The 16,159-nt window shown below is 38.7% G+C and overlaps 1 protein-coding gene across 4 annotated transcripts in view; it reads right to left on the minus strand.

Annotated features, from left to right (window-relative positions):
* Positions 1–2,962: 2,962 nt before the first annotated feature.
* Positions 2,963–16,159, minus strand: part of Gprk2 (G protein-coupled receptor kinase 2) — a 79,716-nt gene continuing 66,519 nt past the window's right edge. For all 4 annotated transcript variants that reach the window (XM_073077728.1, XM_073077711.1, XM_073077719.1 and 1 more), the window contains exons 5-14: positions 14,103–14,308; positions 13,097–13,286; positions 12,043–12,175; positions 10,468–10,603; positions 9,865–10,005; positions 8,981–9,103; positions 8,070–8,150; positions 7,327–7,510; positions 5,417–5,511; positions 2,963–3,660 (exon numbers count right to left, since the gene is read on the minus strand). In XM_073077728.1, the coding sequence (XP_072933829.1) occupies positions 3,565–3,660; positions 5,417–5,511; positions 7,327–7,510; positions 8,070–8,150; positions 8,981–9,103; positions 9,865–10,005; positions 10,468–10,603; positions 12,043–12,175; positions 13,097–13,286; positions 14,103–14,308 (1,385 nt within the window). In that variant the 3' untranslated portion in view covers positions 2,963–3,564. The remainder of the gene's footprint in view (positions 3,661–5,416; positions 5,512–7,326; positions 7,511–8,069; positions 8,151–8,980; positions 9,104–9,864; positions 10,006–10,467; positions 10,604–12,042; positions 12,176–13,096; positions 13,287–14,102; positions 14,309–16,159) is intronic.

Here is a 16,159-nt window from a genome sequence, read left to right on the forward strand (position 1 = left end):
TGTCGTTTATAGATAATTTACTGAATTGTGGCACTTTTACGTAAATGCTATTAAATAAATTTATTTCAATTTATATTATTATAAATGTAATAATAAATTTTATTACAAAGGATTCTGAAGTTAACAGAACGACATTATGAAGTTAGATTGAATCATTAATTATATTTGTGCACCCGTCATAATATATGATAGAATTCATATTTATTTCTAGCCATTTCAACAATAATAACTAAAACGAACCATTTATAATCTAGCTTAATGACGTCACACCATACACTTATCGAGAACAACGCTAGCACAATTCCGCAGTATGGTTTCACCTTAACACCGTAAGAAATGCTTATAATATTGACTGAAAACATCCTTAATCATACAATATCGCCTGTATCAATAATCAATCCATCCATTGACCTACTAAAGATCTAAATTTGACAATGTGTATGAGAAATTATCAAACGTTAATCTTTGGTAGACAAATATTGACAGATCGATTATTAATAACCGCCTGTTATTATTTACAATCTATCCATTGACCTACTAAAGATCGAAATTTGACAATGTGTATGAGAAATTATCAAACGTTAATCTTTGGTAGACAAAACATTGACAGATTGATTATTAATAACCAGGTGGTTATTATTTATAATCTATCCATTGACCTACTAAAGATCGAAATTTGACAATGTTTATGAGAAACTATCAAATGCCAATCTTTAGTGCAAAACAGTGGATAGATCGATAATTAATACCGAACTTAATATCCCACTCCTATCTACGTTTACGTACGTATTTCGAAACTAGCATAACAATAATTATTTTCCATTCAATAAATTACATCATCTAGCGTTTATTACTAACCATGATTTATTTTATGTCTAATTTTTTTATTATTTTCACAACACTCTGTAGTTATTTTGTGCTTGTACAGTTAATTTTATTCAGATTTATTTTTATTTTAATTAATACGTATAAGTCTTTAAAATTATGTAACCTAGTACTAATAGTTACATGAAATATAATTAAAAATGTATATTTAGCTTTTTTTCCAAAAATTCCCAAAAAAAACACGGTATTTGAGTAATAGGTCACAAAATTATAAAACAATGTGTGTGTTACATTAAGTAAAAATAATGCACCTTAAAATATGTGTTACAAATGAGAAAATATTTATAAAAAAAAAAAACATCATTTGGCGTTTACTTAACTGCGTTCCGATTTTCGAAAATACGTACAAAATACAACGCGATCGCCGAATAATACAAAGCAGTAGATTTTTTTTGAAAAATGTTACAAAATTTTTAATTATAAAATCGTTTAAATATTTTATGCAAAGGGTTAACCGCTTACGTCACAAAATTTAACAATTTTTAATCCCTCCCTCCTGTTTGTCACATCCTGTCACATTAGTGTAACACTCCATTCCCGATTTTAATGTTTGGATAATTTAATTTTTCAAGATTACTTTTGTAACAAAAATATTCAAAATGTGACACGACGATGTTATCCTACCAAACCCCTTGTCACATCTTGTCACACTTGCCGACAAGTAATATGGATATTTCCAAAAAAAACTAAAAGATTAGGATATTTACTACTGGCATCTAGTACCTTGTCATAGCGATTATATTACAAAGTAGTTTTAATGTGTGTTTTTAAATACATTTTAGTTTGAGGTAACGACACAAAGCATAGGCTTTTTTAGTAATAGTACTAGCCCCTACACCTGTCACATCCTGTCACACTTTGCTACGCTCCTTGATATATTTGACGAAGTTTATAAGTGATGCAATTATACAATGATATTATATGACGCTTTGACTTCTTGATTGTTCTGGTTATTTTTTTAATGTAGGACTAATAAATATGAATGTACTTTAAATTAGGTTCGGAGTTTCTTTTATCGTTTATTGTTTAAAACGAAGTGATGGTAATTAGTTGACATTAAAAATCAGTCAAGAATTCAAAATAAATTCATGAAACATCTTTATCCAAGCTTAATCTTTTAATCGATAAATTGTGGAGCGGATCCTGTTATTTCTGCTTTTGGAGAACCAGCGTGTTAATTGATTGTTACGTATATATTTATTTGGTAAATACATTTTAACAGGTTTCGTAATTGACCGGCGTATCAAATGGCTAGCGATTTGAATTTGATAATGATTTTTAAAGTTTTCGACTTTGACAAATCGGTTTTGACAGTTCTCGAAGCTGACACTATTCTTTCTTGTGTATCTGTATTAACCAGCGTATTAATTTGCATACAATTTGTGTTTCATAGTGATTTTACAGTTTTTGACTGACAAATCGGTTTTGACAGTTCTCGAAGCTGACACTATTCATTCTTGTGTATCTGTTACCAGCGTACCGTTACGTGTGACTGTCCAGCGTGTCGTTGGATCGCTAATCCTGCATATTAATTGGCTAATATTAAGTGACATTATGATTTTAACAGTTTTCGACTCTAACAAATCAGTTTTGACAGTTCTCGAAGCTGATACTCCTCGTTCTTGTACCAACCGTTACGTGTGACGGTCTAGCATGTCCTTGGATAGTTAATCCTGCATACTAATTGGCTAATATTAGGTGACATTATGATTTTAACAGTTTTTGACTTTAACAAATCGGTTTTGACAGTTCTCGAAGCTGATACTCCTCGTCCTTGTACCAACCGTTACGTGTGACTGTCCAGCGTGTCGTCGGATCGTTAATCCTGCATACTAATTGGCTAATATTAAGTGAAATTATGATTTTAACAGTTTTCGTATCTGACATTTTTGATTTTAACAGTTTTCGAATCTCAATTTTTTTTTTATATTGATAGTTCTCCAAGCTGAAACTATTCTGTCTTGTGTATCTATAGTAACCAGCGTATTAATTTGCATACGATTTGTGTTTCATAGCGATTTTAACAGTTTTCGAGTTTGACAAATCGGTTTTGACAGTTCTCAAAGCTGACACTCCTCATTCTTGTGTATCTGTTACCAGCGTACCGTTATGTGTGACGGTCCAGCGTGTCGTTGGAGAGTTTCAGAGTATACAAAATCGCGATCTGAATTGGATGATGATTTTAACAATGTTCAACTTTGACAAATCGGTTTTAACAGTTCTCGAAGCTGATACTCCTCGTTCCTATACCAACCGTTACGTGTGACGGTCCATCGTGTCGTTGGAGAGTTTCAGAGTAGACAAAAAAACGTTTTGCTAGAATCAGCACATCAATTGGCTAGCGATCTGAATTGAATGATGATTTTAACAGGTTTTGAATCTGACAAATCGGTTTCTCGAAGCTGATACTGTTCGTTTTAGTGTTTGTTACAATGATTTTACGAGTTTTCGAATCAGACAAATCGGTTTTGACCATTCTCAAAGCTGATATTGCTTATTCTGGTGTTTGTGGTAACGATCGTTCTGGTGTTTGTAATAAAGGTTTACCAGGTTTCGAATCTGACATTTTTGATTTAACAGTTTACGACTTTGACAGTTCTCGAAGCTGACACTCCTCGTTCTTGTGTATCCGTTACCAGCGTACTGTTATGTGTGACGGTCCAGCGTGTCGGAGCGTGGTCAGCTGGAAGGTGGCGGTGACGAGGGCTGCAGCAGGTGCTGCGGCACGGGCACGGGGCGGAGCCGCGCCGGGACCTTCTTCTGAGGGCAGAGCACCTGGGGACAGGGGGCAGGTTATACTGGTTTTGATTTTTTATATATTCGAATTTTGTAGGTATAGCAGTTGGGGACGGGGGTCAGGTTATACTGGCAGTTTCGCCACGATCCATGCAACTGGGTCGAAATATCGGCAATAAGGAAATAAAAAACCGCGTATCGTGAGTACCCGTTACATAATAAAATGACAGATTATACTAATTTTACTTTTTTTTAGTATATTTGAATTCTGAAGGCACAATATCTGGGAACGGGGGCCAGGTTATGATGGTTTTAGTGGTTACATTGGGCGAACTTAATGCCTAGTGGCATTCTCCACTAGTTAACCCTCGTTTACGATGATGATGATGATGATGATGATGATGTGATGTGATGTATTATAACGATTATAATCGTATATATCCATAACGTCATAGCGCTGACGGTAAAACGGTATAACGCTATATCGTTTTAGCGTTATAACGTACAGTACACGTACAGTACACGTACAGTAGTACGTACAGTAGTACGTACAGTAGTACGTACAGTATTGTAACAATATAACATTTATATATACCATTAGCGTTGTAACGTTATGATGCTGTAACAATATATCCTTGTAACGTAATATTGGCATAACTTTAGCGTTGTAACGTTGTAACGACATAAACAGTACATTTGTCATTTGAAGGTGATAGAACCCTTTGTGGTTTGACTCCGGCGGCACCACCGCCTTACCTATTTCTACCTAATAACAGCAGTGTTAGGCGCTGCTGTGTTCCGGTTTGAAGGGTGTGGTAAGGGAGACATAGTTTTCCGAGGCGTTCCAGCTTAGTCCTCAGGGGTAGCAGCGCATCTATGGCTGACCTCAGGTAGGTATCTAATCCTATCTGGGGTTGATTACAGATGTCCATGGGCGGCAGTAGCCACTTACCATCAGGTGGACTGCATGCTCGTCTGCCACTCTTATATTATAAAAAGAAAAAAAAAATGTCAACGATGGAAACACATGTCTATATGACCGAACTCAAATGAACTCAGTGTTATGTTACAACGATAACGTTACCAACTAGCATTGTAACGTTGGTGTTGGTGTTAGCGTGGTAGCGTTGCAACGTGGTTAAACCATAGATAAGTAAAGATGACTCACTACTAACAAGAAAATGTAACCAGTTTTGAGAATTGAAATAGTTGCGTAAAAAAGTTTTGTCACGTCTCCCTGCTAAAATGTCCCTAAAATATTTGATATAATTATTTATTGACTATGTGAATTACGCAGTATTAGTTATTTATTCGTAAATTTTCTCTAAAAAATATTTTTATTTGTCAAGAATTCAAAAAAAGAACTTACTAATAAGCCGTTTGTGGCTTCATTCAATTTGAAGGCGGCGAAGTATCTTTACTAATGTATGGGTTAAACGATAACGTTGCCAAAGTAGCGTTGTAACCATTACCCATAGATTAGTAAAGATACTTCGCCGCCTTGAAATTGAATGAAGCCACAAATGGCTTATTATCGTAAGTTCTTTTTTTGAATTCTTGACAAATAAAAACATTTTTAGAGAAAATTTACGAATAACCAACTAATACTGCGTAATTTACATGAATTTACATAATAAATAAATAATTATTTCAAATATTTTAGGGATATTTTAGCACGGAGACGTGGCAAAACTTTTTTACGCAAGTATTTAAATTTCCTAAAACTGGGCACATTTTCTAGTTAGGCGTGAGTAATGTTTACTAATCTATGCCATGACCACTGGGCATCACTCACCCGGCGCGCGAAGAGGAAGCAGCCGGCGTCGTCGCGCGGCGGCGCGGGCGGCGGCGCCAGCTGCAGGTCCGCCGTGCGCGCCTCGCGACCCTCCTCTGCTGGAACACAACACGCACTTGGTTAACTTGGTTACGTGTACCGGGATCAGAATAGGGCTACGGTATCCTCATAACACGTACATGGTTAAATTGGTTACGTGTATATGGGCGGTGAGGCATTTTATAATATATAATATTAATTTTTATCGTGTTAATTTTAATTGTCAATGTGGAATTAATATTTAGATTAAAATATGGACGACTTCCGGTAGTACTTCAACACACTTTATTAGTCATACCAAATAAATTATATAAATTATAATAATATTAAAATATTTATTCTCGTATTTTTAAAACAATATTTTCAATATAATGTTATTTTATTAATAGTTAAATTTATTATGAATCACGTCACTTGTTATAACAAAACAAGTGACGTGAGAGGGTAGTTCTTAGGCTGTTTGTCACTTGAGTAGTATTTAAGTCCACGCGCTGGTAGAGCGTGGTTCATTCGCATTTAATCACTCGTGTAAGCCGTTACTCTCCCCGAATTGTTAATAGAAGTGAATAAAAGTGATTCTCATATTAAAGTCGTTTCGTTCAGTTTATTAATAAAGTGCGGTATTGGGATATCGCAGACAGCAGCGGTGGGATCAGAATAGGGCTACGGTATCCTCATAACACGTACATGGTTAAATTGGTTACGTGTACATGGGTACCGGGATCAGAATAGGACTACGGTATCCCCTGCCTGTCGTATGAGGCGACTAAAAGGGGCTTCCGGGGTTGCGGGCGGCAAGAGTGGGAGATCGAACAGCAGCAGCTTCGGCCAGCAACCCCGGGAAGGACGGCGGTATGTGTGGTTGCATACCGTCGTGAACACCAACCAGATAGTGTGGAATGTGGTCGGCAGAGCCCGATCCGGGCATCGCGCTCGGAGGACTCCAATTGTGTTCCGTCGCTGATCCCGGAGTTCTCTCACAAGCATTGAGGACGGCCACCGGGGAGAGGTTTAGTGCAGTAAAGATCTCACATAATCCGGATACCTTTTGAAGGTTTCCCCCTCGTAAATAAAACAAAAAGGTGTATAGAGACTATAGAGTACAGACCCTTCCCTTAGCGTAGACGAGACAAAAGTACTAAGTATTAATATTACATTACTAGCTATTCGGAGCAATATTCGCGAGTACCTCAATATTGTATTACATTTCATCATTGTTTGGCAAATTACTCGGCGGATTGCTCATTTGTTTTGGATTGTATACGTATTGGACGAACTATGCGACGACATCTCAACGAGTGTGTAAATGTTGTACTACATATTAATCCTTGTTTTATGAAGTATTCGGCAGTATCTCAATGTTGTATTATATTCGCGACTAACATTGCATACGCATTCGCCAATGTTCGGCGAACTATTCGCCGAGTACCCTGCACGCACCTCTGGCGAACACGTTGAGCTCAACTACTAAATGTATAGTATTTGACACTAATCAAATGATTATGTGTCTATATTCGAACGCTGTGTTAACATACTCGTCATTGTTCGGTAATGATATATTTGACATTGTTTGGGAACTTAATCAGCGAGTAACTCGTAAGTATCTAAATGTTACATTTCATATTCGTCAATATTCGCCGAACTATTCGGTAAATATTCCAGAGAAACTCACCATCTTTATTCGGTGAAATTTCGTAAATTACCAATATAACATAAAACATTTGTCAAAGTTCGACAAATGACACACCGCCGAATGTCTTTGTTCGGCGAAGTTTCGTAATGATCCCCATGTTGCAGTGGATATTCGTAAAAAAAAAAAAATATATTCGTCAATGTTTGGCGAACAGTTCGCCGTGTATCCCGGCACGCACCTCTGGCGAACACGTTGAGCTCCGCGAAGCAGCCGGTCTCGATCATCTCGGCCTGCCAGGGGATGGACACGGAGCCCGTGTTGAACTTGCCGTAGAACGTGTCGTCCGCCGCGTCCAGGTTCACTCCCTTCACCGTCGAGAACTGCTCTATGTCTAGCACGTCCTTCGCGTATACCGCGTGCGGCTGAAATATGATCAAGTTAGAACATTAAGTTAATATACAAACTAATTTAAATAAAATAACTTCAGTTAAAAATTCAGGTTCCTGAAATACTAACATCAATTTTACTTTACTACTTTTTACTAACAAGATTAAAATTTAGAAATTTGTTATTTTAAAGTGGTTCGACTCTGGCGGCATCACCGCTACACCTATTTCTGTCTCATAACAGCAGTGTTAAGCGCTGCTGTGTTCTAGTTTGAAAGGCATACATACTTTTCCGAGGCGTTCCAGCTCAGTCCTCTGAAGTAGCGGCGCATCTGTGGTCGACCTCAGGTAGGCATATCTAATCCTATCTGGGGTTTATTACAGATGTCCATGGGCGGCAGTAGCAACTTACCATCAAGTGGACTGCATGCTCGTATGCTACTACTATATTATAAAAAAAATACAGCAAGCTATAAAAAATTGTTATGCATTATATAACAATTGTAATCTGATCATACGGTATCTTAGTCCAGACGATTTATAATTAACGAAAAAATAATTGTAGTAATATTTTGGAAAAGATTTTCAAACTTACATCAGGTACAAATGGTGCTTTCACCATTCCGGCCTCGAGCCGCGCCCAGTTGAGCCGCGCGAAGAACCGGTGTGCTTTTACCTAAACAAAACAAATCGAATTTATTTGTGATACTTATTACAATCTTAAAGAATGTGTGTGTGTGTGTGTTGTAATTTTTAATCGTAGGAGTAAAATACAATTAATTACCTCAGGATCAAGGTGATTCGGATCCCGTATGTCGGGCTTTGGTGACTTATACCGACAAAATTAATAACCTCTTCTCTTATGGATTCAGCTTACTTAGCATTGTTCGCGCGTGTGTCTGTGTGCGTGTGTGTGAGAGAGATATCTGTGTGTAGGGTTACGTGCGCATGTGTCAAGTAGGTAGCGACTAAAAAACCACCTCTCTCGCTTCTAACTTTGTTGTTCTCCGTGGGATCACCACTAAGTAATTCTGAACTATTTCCAACTACTTGGCTCGTTCGCTCGAGTCGTTCGAGCTCTTTCTCTTTGTTGGATACGTAGTTCCTTGAAGGTTTCTGTCGCATAGATGTACGTTGCGTCCCATGCCTCCTTTGTCTTTATCATTGCTGACATTAACATTTCTGGCTGTATGTGCAATGTGCATGCATATACATGCGTGTGCGCGTGTTTGTGTATGTATATGCGTGAATGTGTGTATGTATGCGCGCAAGTATGTGCGCGCGCGATTGTGTACATATGTATGTGTATGCGTTACTGTGTGTTTCCATGTGTGTACGTGAGTTATTTTATGAGTGTGTGTGTATATGTATGTGTGAATGAACGCGCGCGAGTACATGAGCGCGCGATTGTGTGTATGCGCGTGCGTATTTGTATGAGTGCGTGTATGGGCGTGTGCGTGTGTGTGTGGGTGTGTGTATGTTTGCGTGTGGGTGTCTCGAGCTCACCCTGGCGGCGCCGCGCTTGCCGTGTGCGCCTCCCAAGCGAGCAGAGGCGCTCTTGGCGAGCAGCGCTTGGCACAGTGCTCGTGCGCACTCGCTGAACTTGCTCGAATACTTCTCTTGTTCATGCTGAAAATATAAAGGCATTTTATTTATTAAACTACTTAAATTCCTTGTCATATTCGAGAAGTGTTGCGCTGGACAGGAAGCGATGACAACAGCTAGAGGAGGCCTATGCCAACAGGATCATCGATGTCAGAGATATTATATAAGAAAAAAAAACTAAAAATATTTTTGTTCTCAATTTATTGATGTCAATTAAAACCTGAAACCCTCTTTTCAATATCTAGACAGGTTCGTATTTTGACACTCACAATATTATATCCCAAAATCTATTTATTAGTATGGCAATATAAATAAAATGATAACCCCTTCACATATTATTATTAAAAATTGGAACTGCTTATTTTGAGCATAGTCCGCGCCAAACTGCTAGTCCGCTCTGAAGTTGTCGCGAGCAGGTGTAGTCATACAATTTGCTGTGGCGACGCGACTCATTTCTATATTCAGAGCGGACTAGCAGTTCGGCGCGGAGTATACCACAATAAATAATACAAATCTCTTATCCTATTAATATATCTTCATACATTGTCATTATTTACACAACGAGCTTTTGCCCGCGGCTTCGCTCGCGTTACGAAGTAATATTTTCATCCCCTTGGGGGTTATAATTAATCAAAATCCTTTCTTATCGGATGCCTACGTCATAACATCTACCTGCATGCCAAATTTCAGCCCGATCCGTCCAGTGGTTTAGGTTGTGTGTTGATAGATCACTATGTCAGTCACCTTTGAGTTATATATATTTAGATAGTAAAATCAACACCAACCTTAACTCTCCTATCCACCTCCTCCCTTTTGACCTTTTCCTTCCGCGCTCTGAAGGGCGCCCTGCCCTCTATCATCTCGAACACCAAACACCCAAACGAGAACCAGTCCGGACTGAACGTATACCGTTCGTTGTCTATCACCTGAAATACAATAAACTTATATTTGTATAAGTTACAACAAAAATAATGAAAATGTTCAAACTTACACTTCACAGAATCTATTTAAGCATTTTTTTTTTAATTATAATATAGGAGTAGCAGACGAGCATGCAGGCCACCTGATGGTAAGTGGCTACTGCCGCCCATGGAAATCTGTAATCAACCCCAGAAAAGATTAGTTTCCTACCTGAGGTCGGCCACAGATAGGCCAGAGACAGACGCCGCTACCCCTGAGGACTAAGCACGAACCCCTCAGAAAAGTATGTCTCCCTTACCATACATTTAATCGCACGCTTAACACTGCTGTTATTAGGCAGAGATAGGGTGGTAACTCCATGGTCTAACCACTTGTTTTTAGCACCTTATGTTTTAATACCTTTTGATGCTCGTCTGCTACTCCTATAGTATATTAAAATACACCATGAATGGCCTAAGAGTCCTTACCTCCGGAGCCATATAGCCCACGGTGCCCACTCGCCCACGCACCGACCCACCGTCGGGCACGTCCACGGCCAATCCGAGATCGGAGATACGCACGTGACCCGCGTCGTCCAGTAGGATGTTCTCTGGCTTGCAATCCCTGGGAATGGGGAAAAGAATTAGTGATAAATTATGGAAGAATGGAGGAATTGTGTGGGAAGAGAGAGATAGGGAGTGAGAGGAGCGAATAAGAGAGCGGGAGAGAAATAGTAGAAATAATTCAAATTGAAATAATTAAGAGTAGGGAAGAGATGAGAGATGTGGGAAGAGAGAAGTGAAAAAAAAAGAGAGGGAAGAGCGAGAAAGGGCGAGAGTAGAAATAGACAGAAGGGAGAAAATGAGGGGAAAATGGGAGATATAGAAAGGTGTTAGAAACACACGAGGAAGACATGGTGGAACGCTGTATAAAATGGAGGGAGAGAATAAGGAGGGAAATAAAAGTGAAGATTAATAGAAATAGAAAAGTCAACTATATGTTAATTTTCCTAATATACAGCTAATATTCATCTATAGTCTGATTCATAATTAGGTGTCCAAAATGTAAACAAAGAAATGTCACTGTCAAAATTAACAAGAAACACAAACTTTAACAAACTCAACAAAAAACGAAGATTTAACAAATATACACAATTTAACAAACGAATTATGTAAACGAGAAAACATTAGAGTTTGATCACAATCACGAAAATGAATAATATCAGTTACAAAACTTAAAAATGACAGCACAAAAAATGTCTTGGATTCCAATTGTGTTACCATTATCACATTTTAATTTTCTACCATAAACTTTGTTTTTTATTATTATTACTGTATGGAACGAAATTGAGGTGATATAAATATTAGAAAATGTGAATTAATCTTAATTTATTTAGATTATTATTTTATTATTGTTGTAATACTTAAATATCGACAAAAATAAAAACTACCATTTCTAACGTATTTTCTTGATAGGTCAACACCTTTGTTTACATTTTGGACACCTAATTATGAATCAGAGTATAGTTTATGATACACACAAGGACATGAAATACATAGAAAGAAGAACATCACTGGATATACACTATATAAAGTTATAATCAAGTCCAAACCAAAGAAAACATGAAATTTTTTGTAGGCAACTTTCAGACTTTACTTAGGTCCTATCTTACCTACCTACCTTAGGTCCTAGGCTACCAGATTAAACTAAATCATCATCATCAACCCCTTACTGTCCCACTGCTGGGCACGGGTCTCCTCTCAGAATGAGAAGGATTAGTCCACCGCGCTGGCCAAGTGCGAATTGGTAGACTTCACATACCTTTAAGATTTTTTTTTTTATATAAATCTCTCAGGTATGCAGGTTTCCTCACGATGTTTTCCTTCACCGTTTAAGCAAGTGATAATTAATTTCTAATACGCACATAAATTTGAAAATCAGAGGTGCGTGCCTAGGATATGAACCTCGGACCCCTCGATCGAGAGGCCGCGTTTCTTAACCACTAGGCTATCACTGCTTTATTTTTTAAGATTAGATTAAACTAAATACTAGTATCATAATACCTGTAAACGATGCCCATCTTGTGCAAGTGTTCTAGACCGCATGCCACCTGTGCGGCGTAGAAGCGAGCTCGGTCTAGACCTAACCCAGGCTCAGCGCTACACATGTTGTATATGTGGAACTTCAGGTCACCACCTGGAATTAACATCCTCTGGGTTATAATCAGTTTCAAAATTTAAAAAAATATTTCAAATTTTTATGTTCGCTCAACTACCCCGAAAATACAGGCTTAAATATACATATATATATATATATATATATATATATTATTATCTTAAATAGATCGTAGAATAGTGATTTCAATTTTTTTTATTTTTTTTAAGGAATTTGAGAAAAACGAAGAGAATTAATTTTTATAAACAATCTTTTATAGTAATCTTAAATATTTTATTTTGTATATGAGATATTATATGTACGTTGGTACATACTAATTATTATTATTTTTTTTTGTAATAGGTTCTTGCGTGTGAACACATTGCTACATGATTTTTTTGAAATATTACCCCTAAGAACTTCTTAAGTCAGATAAGTATAATAGTACTGCAACAATAAATGTATCATTGCAATACCTAGAAGGAACATACTAAAAAACGTATGAAATGGTGTCGCCATTTCATACGTTTTTTAGTATGTTCTGTATACATAGATAGATAGATAGAATACTCTTTATTGCACACTTACAGTTGAATGTAAATAATAGCAAAATACATACACAGGTCAAACAGTATGCAATAGGCAGTCCTATCGCTAAGTAGCTGTATAATTATGTACGGGTATAAAATACCTAGTAGTTGTTAGCAATGCCTTTTTACGACGCTTTTATTAGCTTGACCTGTATGTATGTAACGGAATCTTAGAACTCGATTTTTACCCACTTTGAACAGTCAGATTAATTTAAAACTTTGAAAAATTATCAAAAATCAAAAACAATACACGATTTTAATAATTTTATCCCGTTCTCATCAGAATCGTAAGGATTAACGATTTTCATTATGCGATTTTAGCATGGTTTTTAGTTTTTAAACAATAATAATTATTATTACATATTATACATACCATTCATAATAGTGAGAACGAGACAGAGCGCATCTTTCGTCTCGTACGCGTACGCGAGGTTCACGACGAACCTCGAGTTGATCCGCTGCAGTATTTGCTTCTCTATCAACACCATCGCCTCTCCCTTTCGCTTCTTGATTCGCTTCTTTTCTAGCTTCTTGCAAGCGTACATCTTGCCTGTCGCTCTCACCTGGAAGAAGAATTGCATCTTAGTGAATTTTGGAAAAAACTATTTAGTGTTAGTTATCTTCATTCGTTTTTGACACCGAAGGGCCTTCCAAACTCCTCGGCTCCAAGTCGTAATAAATAAGCAAAGCAAAGACCCCGGATTTGATGTCTACGTAATACTTGGTTAGAAACGAAATAAAAATGGTCCTTTAAGGCAAATGTAATAGTGATCGATGTGAAATAGAAGACCGGTAACCTAAGCGAATTAGGTTGCACCGCATAAATGTTTGCACCTTTCGAATCCGTTTCCCGCCGTCTTCTTCAGGTTGTCGGTCCATCTGGTTGGGGGCGACCTGAGTTCCTTTTACCTAAACTTCGTTGCCACTCGAGGACCTTTCCCCATCGCACATCGGTCCAAGTACTCACCATTCGAGGACATTTCTTCCTCATCGGTTATGGGTCCTCCGAGTGATATAACCTGCAGATTTATCACCAAACCCCCTCACCTGACAAGCGCAGACCTCGCCGAAGCCGCCCTTGCCGAGCACGCGGTACGTGCGGAACGTGGGCTACGCCTCCAGCCACTTCCACTACAGGTAGGGGTGGAAGTACATCGAGCGCTCGTACTCCTCACGCCATCTATGCATCCTTCCAACCATCCATCTATCCGTCCAACCTTCCATCCATCGATCCTTCTATCCGTCCATCCTTCCATCCACCCATTCTTTCATCCATCCATCCATTCACACACACATCTAACCATCCATCCATCCTTCCATACGTCCATCCGTCTTTCTTTCCATCGATTATCTGTATCAGAAACACCAAACCCCCTCACCTGACAAGCGCAGACCTCGCCGAAGCCGCCCTTGCCGAGCACGCGGTACATGCGGAACGTGTTCTGCGTGATGGGCTGCGCCTCCAGCCACTTCCACTGCAGGTAGCGGTGGAAGTACATCGAGCGCTCGAACTCCGCGAACGGGGTGCCCGCTAGGAAACTCTTCACGCATCGGATACACTCGCCGAATATGTCCTTTGAGCCGCCTGGAAGGTGGGAGATGAGAGATGAATAAAAATAAAAAAAATATAAAAATGATAATATGAAAGTTTTCGTTATGCTCAACATAATTACATATGGATGTATAAGAGGGAGAGTTTAAGAGTCCAGTAGGGTGGACTGGATTTTTATGATATTTGTATTTTTTATATTTTTGAAAGTAGAACCCTTTGTGGTTGGATTCCGGCGGCACCACCGCCACACCTATTTCTACCTCACAATCATAGCAGTGTTATACGCTGCTGTGTTCTGGTTTGAAGGGTGTGGTAAGGGAGACATACATTTCACATGCGTTCCAGCTTAGTCCTCACGGATAGCGACGCATTTGTGGCCAACCTCAGTTAGGAATATAATCCTATGTGTGGTTGATAACAGATGTCCATGGGCGGCAGAAGCCACTTAACATCAGGTGAACTGCATGTTCGTCTGCTACTCCTATATTATAAAAAAAGAACAACTTCTTCGTCAACCCACTACTGTCCCACTGCTGGGCACGGGTCTCCTTTCAGAGTGGAGGCCCTAATCCACCGCACAGGCCAAGTGCGTATTGGTAGACTTCACATACCTTTAAGAACTTCTTTTTAACAACTATCAGTATGCAAGTTTCCTCACAATGTTTTCTTTCACCGTTAAAGCAAGTGCTAATTAATTTCGAATACTCAAATAAATTAGAAAAATTACAGGTCATGCCTTGTGTTCGAACCTCGGACCCCACGATCGAGTGGCTGTTTCAACGACTAAGCTATCACTGCTATACATTTCCAACTTAAAAGGGTGGTAGAGCGCTTTACGAGGTAGAGTGTTTTTTTTTTCATATATTTGAGCCTAACGATAAAGCAGACGTGCTACCTGATGCAAAGTAGTCAACGTCGCCTATGAACATTTGCAACACCAGAGGAGTCGCCAATGCACCACCAGCTTTGGAGGAGAGCTCTTTTTGCACTTAAAGAGCCCCATGTCATAGCGCTCCGGGAATACCGGGAGTGTGGTTTGAACGGTGAGTTTCCACACCAACTCTAGCATGAAGCAGTTTCGTATTTAATGAGCTCGAAGATTGCGTGCTCGCTAATTACCTCGCACAAAAGCCATATAAATAAACAGCTGTATTAGTAGGTCTGGTTTCCCATATGACCTATTTGGTTTCTATAATAATCAATTAAATTGTTTAAATATAAGCATACAGGTTGGTAGCGGATTAATGTCAAGTAGATTTTAATTGAAAGAAGAAGGGACGGTGGTAGACCCTTTGTGGTTCGACTCCGGCGGCACCACCGCCACACCTATTTCTACCTAATAACAGCAGTGTTAAGTGCTGCTGTGTTCCGTTTTGAAGGGTGTGGTATGAGAGACAGACTTTTCAGATGCGTTCCAGCTTAGTCCTCAGGGGTAGCGGCGCAGCTGTAGCCGACCTCAGGTAGGAATATCTAAACCTATCTGAGGTTGATTACAGGTGTCCATGGGCGGCAGTAGCCACTTACCGTCAGGTGGACTGCATGCTCGTTTGTTACTTCTATATAATAAAAAAAAAAAACAAAAAAGAAATATCCTAACTTTCTATATTGGTATCCGCAGCTTAGTTACCTCTCATATCTTTTGTAGAAAGGTACTTTTACAGTGTCAAAATTAGGAACATAAAAACACCCGAAGCTCACAACATTTTCACTCCCTACCCAAAACATTTACCTAAAACTTTATCTTCATTATCTAAAGTTGGTTTAGAATGGTCCCTTAAATTACTAGGGTCTAAGGATGGAGCAATTCAGCGCTCGAAACACAAAATTGTCCCTACACCCTACGCTAAGTACCTAAGACCTAAAGTTCTAGCATTACTAAGTTCA

Source organism: Epargyreus clarus, unplaced genomic scaffold, assembly GCF_041222505.1.
Source record: "Epargyreus clarus isolate Ecla_fem2 unplaced genomic scaffold, WU_Ecla_fem_2.2 ptg000002l, whole genome shotgun sequence".
In the NCBI taxonomy this organism is placed as follows: Eukaryota; Metazoa; Arthropoda; class Insecta; order Lepidoptera; family Hesperiidae; genus Epargyreus; species Epargyreus clarus.